Source organism: Capra hircus, chromosome 11 (assembly GCF_001704415.2).
Source record: "Capra hircus breed San Clemente chromosome 11, ASM170441v1, whole genome shotgun sequence".
Taxonomy (NCBI): domain Eukaryota; kingdom Metazoa; phylum Chordata; class Mammalia; order Artiodactyla; family Bovidae; genus Capra; species Capra hircus.
Genome location: NC_030818.1, coordinates 43,248,145 through 43,261,274, shown reverse-complemented (window position 1 = coordinate 43,261,274; position 13,130 = coordinate 43,248,145). Strand labels below are relative to the sequence as shown.

General features: G+C 36.5%; 1 protein-coding gene across 1 annotated transcript in view; it reads right to left on the bottom strand.

Annotated features, from left to right (window-relative positions):
• REL (REL proto-oncogene, NF-kB subunit) overlaps positions 1-13,130 on the bottom strand; it is a 37,320-nt gene that overhangs the window by 4,164 nt on the left and 20,026 nt on the right. The window contains exon 5 of the mRNA XM_005686634.3: positions 3,829-3,969. Coding sequence (XP_005686691.1) covers positions 3,829-3,969 — 141 coding nt within the window. The remainder of the gene's footprint in view (positions 1-3,828; positions 3,970-13,130) is intronic.

Sequence of the window (13,130 nt, the reverse complement as noted above, 5' to 3'; positions counted from 1 at the left end):
ATTCTTGCCTTGAGAACCCCATGAACAATATGAAAAGGCAAAAAGATAGGACACTGAAAGATGAACTCTCCAGGTGGGCAGGAGCCCAAAATGCTACTGGAGATCAGTAGAGAAATAACTCCAGAAAGAATGAAGAGACGGAGTCACAGCAAAAACAACACCCAGCTGTGGATGTGACCAGTGATGGAAGTAAAGTCCGATGCTGTAAAGAGCAATAATGCATAGGAACCTGGAATGTTAGGTCCGTGAATCAAGGCAAATTGGAAGTTGTCAAACAGGAGATGCCAAGAGTGAACATCAACATTTTAGGGATCAGCAAACTTAAATGGACTAGAATGGGTGAATTTAACTCAGATGACCATTATATCTACTACTGTGGGCAAGAAAAAATAGAGGAGCCATCACAGTCAACAAAAGAGTCTGAAATGCAGTACTTGGATGCAGTCTCAAAAATGACAGAATGATCTGTTTGTTTCCAAGGCAATATCAATATCGCAGTAATCCAAGTCTATGTCCCAACCAGTAATGCTGGAGAAGCTGAAGTTGCATGGTTCTATGAAGACCTACAAGACCTTCTAGAACTAACACACAAAAAAGATGTCCTTTTCATTATAGGGGACTGGAATGCAAAAGTAGGAAGTCAAGAAACACCTGGAGTAACAGGCAAATTTGGCCTTGGAACAGAATGAAGCAGGGCAAAGGCTAATAGAGTTTTGCCAACAGAACTCACTGGTCATAGCAAACACCCTCTTCCAACAGCACAAGAAAAGACTCTACACATGGACATCACCAGATGATCAACACCAAAATCAGACTGATTATACTCTTTGCAGCCAAAGATGGAGAAGCTCTATACAGTTAGCAAAAATGAGACCGGGAGCTAACTGTGGCTCAGATCATGAACTCCTTACTGCCAAATTCAGACTTAAAATGAAGAAAATAAGGAAGACTACTAGACCATTCAGATATGACCTAAATCAAACCCTCACGATTATACAGTGGAAGTGATAAATAGATTCAAAGGATTAGATCTGTTAGAGTGTCTGAAGAACTATAGACGGAGGTGTGTGACATTGTACAGGAGGCAGGGATCAAGACCATCCCTAAGAAACAGAAATGCAAAAGGGCAAAAATATTTGTCTGAGGAGGCCTTACAAATAACTGTGAAAAGAAGAGAAGCGAAAGGCAAAGGAGAAAAGGAAAGATATACCCATTTGAATGCACAGTTCCAAAGAATAGCAAGGAGAGATAAGAAAGCCTTCCTCAGCAATCAATGCAAAGAAATAGAGGAAAACAACAGAATGGGAAAGACTAGAGATCTCTTCAAGAAAATTAGAGATACCAAGGGAACATTTCATGAAAAGATGGGCTCAATAAAGGACAGGAATGGTATGGACCTAACAGAAGCAGAAGATATTAAGAAGAGGTGGCAGGAATATACAGAACTATACAAAAAAGATCTTCACGACCCAGATAATCACAATGGTGTGATCACTCACCTAGGCAGGAATACACAGAACTATACAAAAAAGATCTTCACGACCCAGATAATCACAATGGTGTGATCACTCACCTAGGCAGGAATACACAGAACTATACAAAAAAGATCTTCACGACCCAGATAATCACAATGGTATGATCACTCACCTAGGCAGGAATACACAGAACTATACAAAAGAGATCTTCACGACCCAGATAACCACAATGGTGTGATCACTCACCTAGAGCCAGACATCCTGGAATGTGAAGTCAAGTAGGCCTTAGGAAGCATCACTATGAACAAAGCTAGTGGAGGTGACGGAATTCCAGTGGAGCTATTTCAAATCCTAAAAGATGATGCTGCGAAAGTACTTCACTCAATATGCCAGCAAATTTGAAAAACTCAGCAGTGGCCACAGGACTGGAAGAGGCCAGTTTTCATTCCAATCCCAAAGAAAGGCAATGCCAAAGAATGCTCAAACTACCGCACAATCGCACTCATCTCACACGCTAGCAAAGTAATGCTCAAAACCACTATGGTTTTCCCAGTAGTCATATATAGATGTGAGAGTTGGACTATAAAGAAAGCTGAGCACCAAAGAATTGATGCTTTTGAACTGTGGTGTTGGAGAAGACTCTTGAGAGTCCCTTGGAATGCAAGGAGAGCTAACCAGTCCATTCTAAAGGAAATCAGTCCTGAATATTCATTGGAAGGACTGATGTTGAAGCTGAAACTCCAATACTTTGGCCACCTGATGTGAAAAGCTGACTCCTTGGAAAAGACCCTGATGCTCAGAAAGATTCAAAGTGGGCGGAGAAGGGGACGACAGAGGATGAGCTGGTTGGTGGCATCATCGACTCAATGGACATGACTTTGAGTAAACTCTAAGAGCTGCTGATGGACAGGATGGCCTGGCGTGCTGCAGTCCAGGGGGTCGCAAAGAGTCAGACACAACTGAGCAACTGAATGTTTTATTCCTTTTTGATGGAAAATTTTAGGAAAATAATTTACAGGATAGATAGCAATAAAAGCTTTAGTGTATAAACAAGTAAAGGACACTCAATACCTTAATCTTCTACATCTATCCCTTTCCTTTCTTAATGGCGTTGCCTTGGTTTATTTAGAGCCTTATGATTTCAATTGTAGACATTAACACGTCTTCTAATTAAATCTCCCTGCTTGTAAACTGGGATTTTTCCTATCCATCCCATACACTCTCATCAGATTGAACTTTTAAAATCATGACCATAACCCTATGGCAATGCAGTTTTCATACTTCCTATTATCTCGTCAACATTATTCCAATAATTCCCTGGCATTCAAAGCTCTCCATGATGAGGAAAGTCCGATTTACCTTACCTTTATAACTCTACGTTCCACTATCTTTTCGCATGTAGAACTGGTATAGTCATACACCACTGGTGGGCACATATGTAAGAGTATACATACACAGAAATATTTGAGGGCAATTTCATAATCTTTAAAACTATAAATATCCAGATCCTTTAATCTACCATTCGTCAACATTTCTGCTTCAACAAATTTATGCTAGGGACATCTGCACAAGATAGGCACATATAGGATATATTTAATGCAGTACAATTTGTTAAAGAAAAAAGAAAAAACTTGAGAGGGAAACAAGCCAAATACCTTGTAACAAGCTAGTGATTTATAAAAGTGTGATACAGTTATATCATATGCAGCTACTGAAAAGAATAAGGTACCTGAAAGGGAAAGAGGTTCAAGATATGTTTCTAAGAGGAAAAAAAAAAAAAACAGTGATGATTTTCAAAAAGTTGCCAAAAAATAGATGGTGTGAATGATGATGATGAGATGAGGTATTTGTTGTATATATAGTAAGAAGAAACTGATGAAATATCTTTGGAGAATGAGATTATAGGAGGTTTACGCTGCTTGTTGTCTACTCCAGATAGATAACATCTACTCCATAATGTTTGAATTTTCCCATAATGAGCATACTCATTTTTTTAAATTGCCAAGATACTTTAAAATTTTTTAAAAAGCTAACATTGGGACTTCCCTGGTGGTCCAATAGTTAGGAATCCTCCTGCCAATTCAGGGGACATGGGTCCGATCCTAGGCTGGGAAGATTCCACATGATGCAGGGCAACTAAGCCTGTGCACCACAACTACTGAGCCAGTGCCCTACAGCCTGTGCTCCACAACAAGAGAAGACACCACAATGAGAAGCCTGTGCACCTCAAAGAAGTAGCCCCCACTCTCTCCAACTAGAGAAAAGCCCGTGCAGCAACAAACACCCAGCGTGGCCAAATAAATAATAAAATAAAAAGGCAAGGCTACAAATACAAGAAAAACAAATTACTTACGGTTGTCATAAATTGGGTTGGAGACAACAGGACGTAGAGCAGTTGTCAAATTACCATGTTCATCAGGGAGGAAAACTTGAAAACATAATCTCACCACGTTGAGGTCACAATCTTCAATATCAAGCAGCTGTTGTTCAGGGACTAAATAGTACATTTTTTAAAAAATAAGAATATAGAATAGTCACATAGAACTAAAGCCCTGTTAAGTCCTCCTCCCTGCCCAATACAGCCAATAACCTTTAGTAGCATCTAAATCTGTACTAACAAAAATACAATGGTACACAATCTCAAGCCAGCCTTTTATGCTTTTCATCATATATTTCACTATCCATCATAATTCATAAGTAATGGCCATGGTCAGGGAGTAACTATCCCAGTCATCTGGTATTTAAAGCAGAACCCCAAAGTTGCATAAATCAAATTTTTACAAAAAATGGTTGTAGGTTTTATACAACAGAGACTAGGCATTCATTCACTAATTTAACAAATACGTATTTAGTTCAGTCATGCATTAAGGACTCTGCAAATTATCTCCAAAATCTGCATAAGAATTACTCCATTTTACAGATGAGGAACTGATTTTAAAGAAATGAAATTACATATCTAATGTTTCACAGCTAAGAAGTGGCAGAGAAGAATTCAAAACTCAGGCCACTGAATCCAGAGCCTATACTCTTAAAAACACTGAACCCTATTACAAAATTTTACATATGTGTTGCATAAAAATGACATACACAGGAAACATAGATCAATATTTTAGGGGTCAAATACAAGAGGATACTAGATGAGTTAAGTCAGCTAATTTCCTTAAGAAATTTTATGTGCAAACTTAACTTTCCTCAAAAGAAAAACAAACAAAAATAAACGAAAAACCCACAGCAGGAAAATTTTACAGTTCTGAAAAAAAATTTTTTTAACATGCTTTGTAACATAATTTATAATGACAGTCTGTTAAACTGCTATTTAAAATAAATCTAGTTCCAAAGGAAAATATAACTGCCTTTTCAAAGAATACTATAACGTGTAGCAATCAACTATAACTAACAGCCATGTTTATAAAAAGCATGAAATACATATATTAAATTATATGACAATTTTATTTTTCAAAAAGCATTGAAACTTGAAATATGAAATTTGAAAATGGTTAAAACCCAAATTCTTTATTCTCACAGTTAGCAATAATAAAAATGATAATACATTTTTGACTGTTTTTATGTAAACTATACTCAGTAGCTTTCATCATATTAAAAATTTTTCCACTGTCAGCATTCTTAAGCCTACAATTCCAAAGAGCCTACAAAAACATATCTGTACAACTAAAAGGTCAAATGTTATAATACAAACACCTGTATCACAGCAATCTCTGCTGGCACAATTAGGTAGGCAATGAGAGATCCACATCATCAAAATAATTTTTTTTAACATTATAAATTTATAGTTTAAGGCAATATTTCTCAATTCCTAAGAGGAGTAATCAATACACACAAAAATAAATTAGAAAAGTGCTCTGACAAGTGTAAAAACAAACCTATGTGAATGGATAAACTAACTGTGACAGCTATGTAATAAAAAAGAACTATGAATATAAACACAAACATGTATGTATCTCAAAAATGTTACGTGAGCAAAAGGAACCAGATATAAAATATCTATCACATGCTTTCATTTGCATGAAAATTCTAGGAAATATTAATTGATGACAAAAGAAAGCAAATAGCTGACTGGAGCCAGAGAGGGGAGAGGGAATTGACTGGGACGTAGACAAATTTTGTAGTAATAGTGGAGGTGGTAGACATATTTCTCATCTTGACTACGGTGGTGTTACATACATCTGAGTGGATCCCACTGTATATAAATAAGACCTCAAGAAAACTTTAAAATCTTTTAAAATAGTACATGGGGGAAAAATAAATTGGTTAATAAACCAGGAATGGGAATAAAGATATATTTATTATAAGTCAGGATCAAAGAAACCCAGAGAGGTAAGTTCAGGATAAGAGGCTTCCTGTTTTCCAGATATATCTTGCCAATTTAGAGGTAGCTAAGAGGATGAGAAATTGAGATGAGCTTTCAAAAGACTATAGATGAAAAATAAAGGAATGCAGGGTCTGCCAAAGATAGAAAATATGATAAATGCCCAGTGCTTTAGCTGGGGCTCTTGAGAAGTTAAACCCAGAGTAAGGGTGGACTGGATGGAAAGATACCAGACCTCACAGGGATAAAAGCCCAGCTTCAAATAACCTAAATCATTCACTAATTTCAGATGATCTCAGACTTCTAGTGTGACTAGCCACTTACCACAAGAAAGCCTTCTGAAGGGAGATTATATCCGAGACATCAAAACTTTGTGTATAAGGTGACTGGTGAAAGTGAAAGTTGCTTAGTTGTGTCTGATTTTTTGTGACCCCATGGACTATACAGCCCATGGAATTCTCCAGGCCAGAATACTGTACTCTATTTTAAATAAGCAGGCATAAGAAGAAGTGAAAGTGAAAGTGTTAGTTGCTCAGTCATGTCTGACTCTTTTTGATCCCATGGACTGTAGCCCACCAGGCTCCTCTGTCCATGGGATTCTCCAAGCAATAATGCTGGCGTGGGTAGCCATTCCCTTCTCCAGGGGATCTTCCCAACTCAGGGACTGAACCTGGGTCTCCTGCATCTCCTGCAGGTGGATTCTTTACCTCTGAGCCACCAGGGAAGCCCTGGCGTAAGCAACAAAGTAAATTTTCTTTTAAGACAAGGAAAGAAACATATAGAAACAGACCACAAACATTACACATAATTAAGTTTTCAGACACATGACTTAAAATAACTATATTCAATATATTTAAGGAGTTAAAGATAATACTGAGAGTTCAGCAGAGTACTTGAAACTATTAGAAAAGGAACCAAGCAAAATTTAATAGAACTGAAAAACACAATAAACTGAAATTTAAAACGTCATCAAATTTATCAACTGTTTTATAGAAAACACTTCATGTCTTATCTTTTTATAGAAACCAAGGACTAAAATCTACAACATTTTATACTGAGGTTTATATATATAAATATATATAATTTTTTTCTTTTATACCAAGAATTTTTAAAGTATTCATCTACACTGAAATCTAAGGCATTTGAAAGCTGATTTTTATACATGGCGAGAGGCAAGGAATCCAACTTTCCTCAGCTTCATTTATCAGCTATCAATACTTCCTCCCTTTCTCTTAATCTGACATGCTACCACTGTTGTTTGCTAAAGTTTCATATTTTCATAAGTCTGTTTCTGGGCTCTCAGTTTTACTCTACTGGTCATTTAGTCTATTGTTACCACAATACTACTTAATTAGTACTTCTTCATAATAAACCCCAATATCTCATAACTATTTCTTCATAATAAGTCCTAATAGCTGATAAGGTCAGTTTCTCATTGCTGTTCCTCTTCTATAAATTATCTTCCTTTTCCTGTTCAGAATCATATTATCATATTTATTGAAAATTCTTGTTGGGAGTTTGGAATTTCACTGACCCTATATATCAATTTGGTAAAAAATGCTATCTTATATTATTGATAATAGAGAACATGATATACCTCTCCATCTATCTAGGTGTTCTCATAATGGGCTTCCCTAGTGACTCAGTGGTAAGGAATCCACCTGTCATTGCAGGAAATGTGGGTTTGATCCCTAGGTTGGGAAGATCCTCCGGAGAAGGAAATGGCAACCCACTTCAGTATTTTTGCCTGGGAAATCCCATGGACAGAAGAGCCTGGCAGGCTATTGTCCACCGGGTCACAAAAAGAATAGGACATACGTAGACGCTAAACAAAACAACAATTATCTCATAATAAAATTTTGAAATTTTCTCTAAAGAAATCTTGATCATGATTTCTTAGATCTGTTGCTAGGTATTTTATATTTTCTGACAATATTTCCTTTAATTATTTGCTGCTGTCCTATGGAAATGCAACTGACTTTGTATGTTAATTTTATATGCATTCACCCTTTTATTAATAAAGATATTAATAATTTCTATATCCTTTTGCATTCTCACTGTAAATAATAGCTTCCAATAGCTGGTTTTATTTCCTCAGTTTTGACTAGATCTCTGTGCACTGGTTACAATCTCCACTACAGTGCGAATAGAAGCAGCAAGAGTGCACATCCTTTTCTCATTCCTAACTTCAGAGTGAATGCTTCCATTTCCTCCACTTAGATAATGTTTACTGTAGGCTTTTTAATACAAACATAGCATAATACAAAAGGCCTTATTTAAAAAATTCTGCAATGTGAAAAATGATAGTTGCAAATCTAACAAAAATAAGCATGAGACTAATCAAATTCTCTTAAATTTCTCTTAAACTAGTTTAAAATTTCTCTTTATACCTTATCAAAAGGATAAATACAAGGTAACAATTATTCTCCTTAAGCCACCTTATAAATAAATGTCACTCAGTCTTAGGAGCAGTGTATATGCAGTAAGAATTTTATTTTTATCAAAAAGATATGATCATGATTTCTTCTGAAAGTAGGGATTAAAATTTTTAAATCAATTATAACACCTACTAGCAAAAGAGATGTGACTTTTCCAATATTCTAATTATTGCTAAATATTACTAAAATTTAAAAAGTGACTAATGGGGCAAAAATATACAGTACACAGATTAACAATTTTAAGAGCTATGTCTCATTTAAGGAAGAAAAACAAAGCTTAGTGATAATTCATTTAATTTCTGTTACTTAAAATATATAGATATAATACAGTAAAAGCTAACATTTAAGTGCTTGTGTGCCAGGCAAAAGGTAAATGGTCACAGCAATCTACCATTCATTACTTATTCTTTCAACATATTTACTGGGTTTTTATTATGTGCTACACACTAAAACAAATGCCAAATAGAGATATGAAAAGACAGTGCCTGCCCTCAATGAGATTAGTGTCTGGATGAGAAACAGGTATATAAGCTAAAACTATATAATGTAATAACATGAAAAGTGTTATAATGGGAGTATGTTCAAGGCATATGCCTTTATACTGAAGGCATATAAGAAGTGTCCCAAGTTCTGCACAGGGTAATAAAGAAGGCTTTCTAAAATGATTGCAATGAAGAAAGGATAACAAAGTACACAAACGCTTTTTCTTCCTTCTTGCTTTTTAAGCTTTAAGTTGTGAGGAAAGGCTCTTATTTTCTTGTATTTAACCACACTTTAGAGAGGAGAATCTATTAGAGACTATCTGTCTTTTTAAACTGCATTCCCTTTCAGACTACCAATATAAAATTATCCTCCCAAACTTAACTGTAAAATAGTCTTTGTGCTCCCCTAACAACTCAATGGCACCCCACTCCAGTACTCTTGCCTAGAAAATCCCATGGATGGAGGAGCCTGGTGGGCTACAGTCCATGGGGTAGCACAGAGTCGGACACGACTGAGCAACTTCACTTTTACTTTTCACTTTCATGCACTGGAGAGGGAAATGGCAACCCACTCTAGTGTTCTTGCCTGGAGAATCCCAGGGACAGGGGAGCATGGTGGGATGCTGTCTATGGGGTCGCACAGAGTCAGACACAACTGAAGCGACTTAGCAGCAGCAGCACCAGCAGCAGCAACAACTCAGTGTCCTCTGTACATGAAAAACAGTATAAAGTAACTAATAAAAGTAAGAGAATTGTGAATTGTTTATTGTAAAACTCTTATAGCTTTTAATCACTGAATATTAGAATTCCTTATATGTCATTACATAGCCAGAAAGTGATAGCTAAAATTTTTTTCCCTGCTTTTGCAGTAAGAGGCCCCCATGAAGTCTGTCTTTTTTTTTTTTTTTTTGGTGCCAGCTAAATGAACACAGTTAAAATTTGCTATCAGTGCCCTTAATTAAATTCCTCCATCTAATTTAGACTTTAGCACATATTAGATAATTTGAACTGGTATTTTACATGAAGCCTCAAGTTTAATACTACTTAACTACTGTATGTCCCTTTCTGCAAGAGAGAGCTACTATTTTAAAGAACTAATAGCAAGAAAGAATTCACCTTAAACATCCTAGATACACACAAAAGCAAAAACCATTTTTAATAGTCTTTGTATTTTCACATACTTGATCTTTAGGAAATGGACTGTCATAATCAGATTGTCTATAGACCAGAATTGGTAGATCCCATTCAGCTAAACATTTTCAATTCCATTGTTTCTAAATATCATAAATATATAACACAAAGTCAGATACTAATCTTGTAATTCTTTATCAGTAGAATCTTCCTGTGTTAAGTGATACATCTATTTTAAAAAGTGTCAGTTCAGCTTGGCAAATTCCTACACAAGTGGTAGAATTTACTGGTATATTCTGAAAATAACACAGAATAAACAACCAAGAAAGGGTAACTCTACATTTGAGTTCACATTACTTCCATTAGTTTTTAGTGTTTTGAGTTCTTTCAAGGGGATTAGATATTATATGTTTTGCTTAATATTAGAAATGCACATTTTAGGTTTTATTTCAACAGTCTAGGGAAAACAATAAAACACAGAATATTTATTTTACAAAAACCACATCAGAATAGAGAATGAGGTGACTCTAACCATTCTATTTAAATTTATAACTCATCCCCCTAACTACAGATTCCTGGCTCCTTACACTGCTGTTTTTATCCTTTAGTACTTCTAGCTGTCAAATTATATGTGTGTATGGCTGCTCAGCCATTCAATCATGTCTGACTCTACAACCCTAAAGCCTGTAGCCCAGCAGGCTACTTTGTCCATAAAACTTTGCAGGCAAGAATACTGGAGTGGGTTGTCATTTCCTACTCCAGGGGATCTTCCCTACACAGGGACTGAACCCATTATCTCTTGCACCTCCTGCACTGGTAGGCAGATTCTTTACCACTGTACCACCTGGGCTTCCCAATAAATTATATACCTGTTTATTAAGTTTAACTGTTAACTCCAAGTCTCTCTCCCTAGAATATAAGTTATTCAAAGGCAGGAATTTCTGTCTGTTCTATTCACTGACTTATCCTGAGCACCAAGAACAACCTGGGACTATAAGGATAAAATAAGGTAAAAATCTGTCAAAGGAATGAATGCATAAGTAGTTAAGATGAGTAACCTACTATATACAGGGAGAAAACACACTGCCTAAAGGTACTTGGCTGTAAAAATAAATATCTAATATAACAGTAACACAAATACATTGTTTATGTGCCAAAGTCAAATATAAATAAGTTCCATTAGAGACACTGTCTACAATAAGCATGAAATCATCTCAGAAGACAACTGAATGACCTAATAGATATCATAAAGCTTTTTTGTGATCAATTGCTAAGTGAATGGTATAATTAAGGGGATAGGACTTTGGGCTCAAGAGAACTGAAAAGGCATTTCAGATAAGGAAAGCAAAGGAAAGCAATTTGAGTATTTTTAGTAGACAAGTACAAACAATGCATGTTCATTCAGTTATTTATTTATTCTGTCAACATATTTTAATTATGTTTCTTCTGTGTATCTGACACTGGTCCAGGTACCAGAGATGCACAGAAGAACGGTTCCTACCTTTCAGAGTCTCACAATTTTGTGAGGGAGAAACATATAAATAAATTTATAGCAAACAGTGTTAGAAATATAAACAGCACTTTGGGGAAACAGATAACTTCGCTCCAAGAAGGTCACAGAAAGCATGAAAGAAGGGTCCCTTAAATTTGAGGGATCAGCAGAAAGAATTTACCAGACAGATTAAAGCATTTCATGCAAGGAACTGCAAACAGAAGAACACAGAGGCAAAAGATGATACCTAGAGATGATGCTGGAATGGAAAACAAGGATCAGAATATAAAGGGCTTTAAATGCTATGCTTGAGAAACTCAATCTAGCCAGTATATCAGAGTTCCTCAAAGTATGGTCCATCGATTACCAGCATTAGAATCATCTAGGGCAGAAATTTTTGAATTGTACTTTGAGACCCAGTAGAGTACATCATGAGAAACGCTGGCCCGGAAGAAGCACAAGCTGGAATCAAGACTGCCGGGAGAAATATCAATAACCACAGAGATGCAGATGACACCACCCTTATGGCAGAAAGTGAAAAGGAACTAAAAAGCCTCTTGATGAAAGTGAAAGAGGAAAGTGAAAAAGTTGGCTTAAAGCTCAACATTCAGAAAACGAAGATCATGGCATCTGGTCCCATCACTTCATGGGAAATAGATGGGGAAACAGCGGAAACAGTGTCAGACTATTTTGGGGGGCTCCAAAATCACTGCAGATGGTGACTGCAGCCATGAAATTAAAAGACGCTTACTCCTTGGAAGAAAAGTTATGACCAATCTAGATAGCATATTCAAAAGCAGAGACATTACTTTGCCAACAAAGGTCCGTCTAGTCAAGGCCATGGTTTTTCCTGCGGTCATGTATGGATGTGAGAGTTGAACTGTGAAGAAAGCTGAGCACAGAAGAATTGATGCTTTTGAACTGTGGTGTTGGAGAAGACTCTTGAGAGTCCCTTGGATTGCAAGGAGATCCAACCAGTCCATTCTAAAGGAGATCAGCCCTGGGATTACTTTGGAAGGAATGATGCTAAAGCTGAAACTCCAGTACTTTGGCCACCTCATGCGAAGAGTTGACTCACTGGAAAAGACTCTGATGCTGGGAGGGATTGGGGGCAGGAGGAGAAGGGGACGACAGAGGATGAGATGACTGGATGGCATCACCAACTCGATGCACATGAGTTTGAGTGAACTCCGGGAGTTGGTGATGGACAGGGAGGCCTGATGTGCTGCAATTCATGGGGTCGCAAAGAGTCAGACACGACTGAGCGACTGAACTGAACTGAACTGAGTTCTAAAATTAATTTAGTGGGTTAACTAAGCTTCTTCTTAAAAAAAAAAAAAAAAAGAAATGGAACCGAACAGAACAGATGGAGGGCGTATTGCGTGTACTAAGAGTTCAGGGCCACTGGTCATAAAATTAATTTACTGGGTTGGACATGCTTTTTCTATTTAAAAAATACAATAAAATGGAAAGGAATAGATTAGACAGTATATTACATGAAGTAACAATATTGCTTTTTTAAAAAATCTATGTGTGTATCTATTGAGTAGAGAAATAAAATCTATTTCTTAATGTGAGTTGTAGTTAAGAAACATGGATCTAGATGTTTTTTTAAAATGCAGCACTCAAGGCCCCACACCAGACTATCAAATTAGGGGAAAATGTGGCCTGGATTCTACATTTTTAGCAAGTACTAAGAGGGTGCTAAGCACATTCAAATTGAGAGTCACTGGTGAAGATGATGTGGAGCCACTGAAGGATAATAAGCACAATTCTGAAATGATT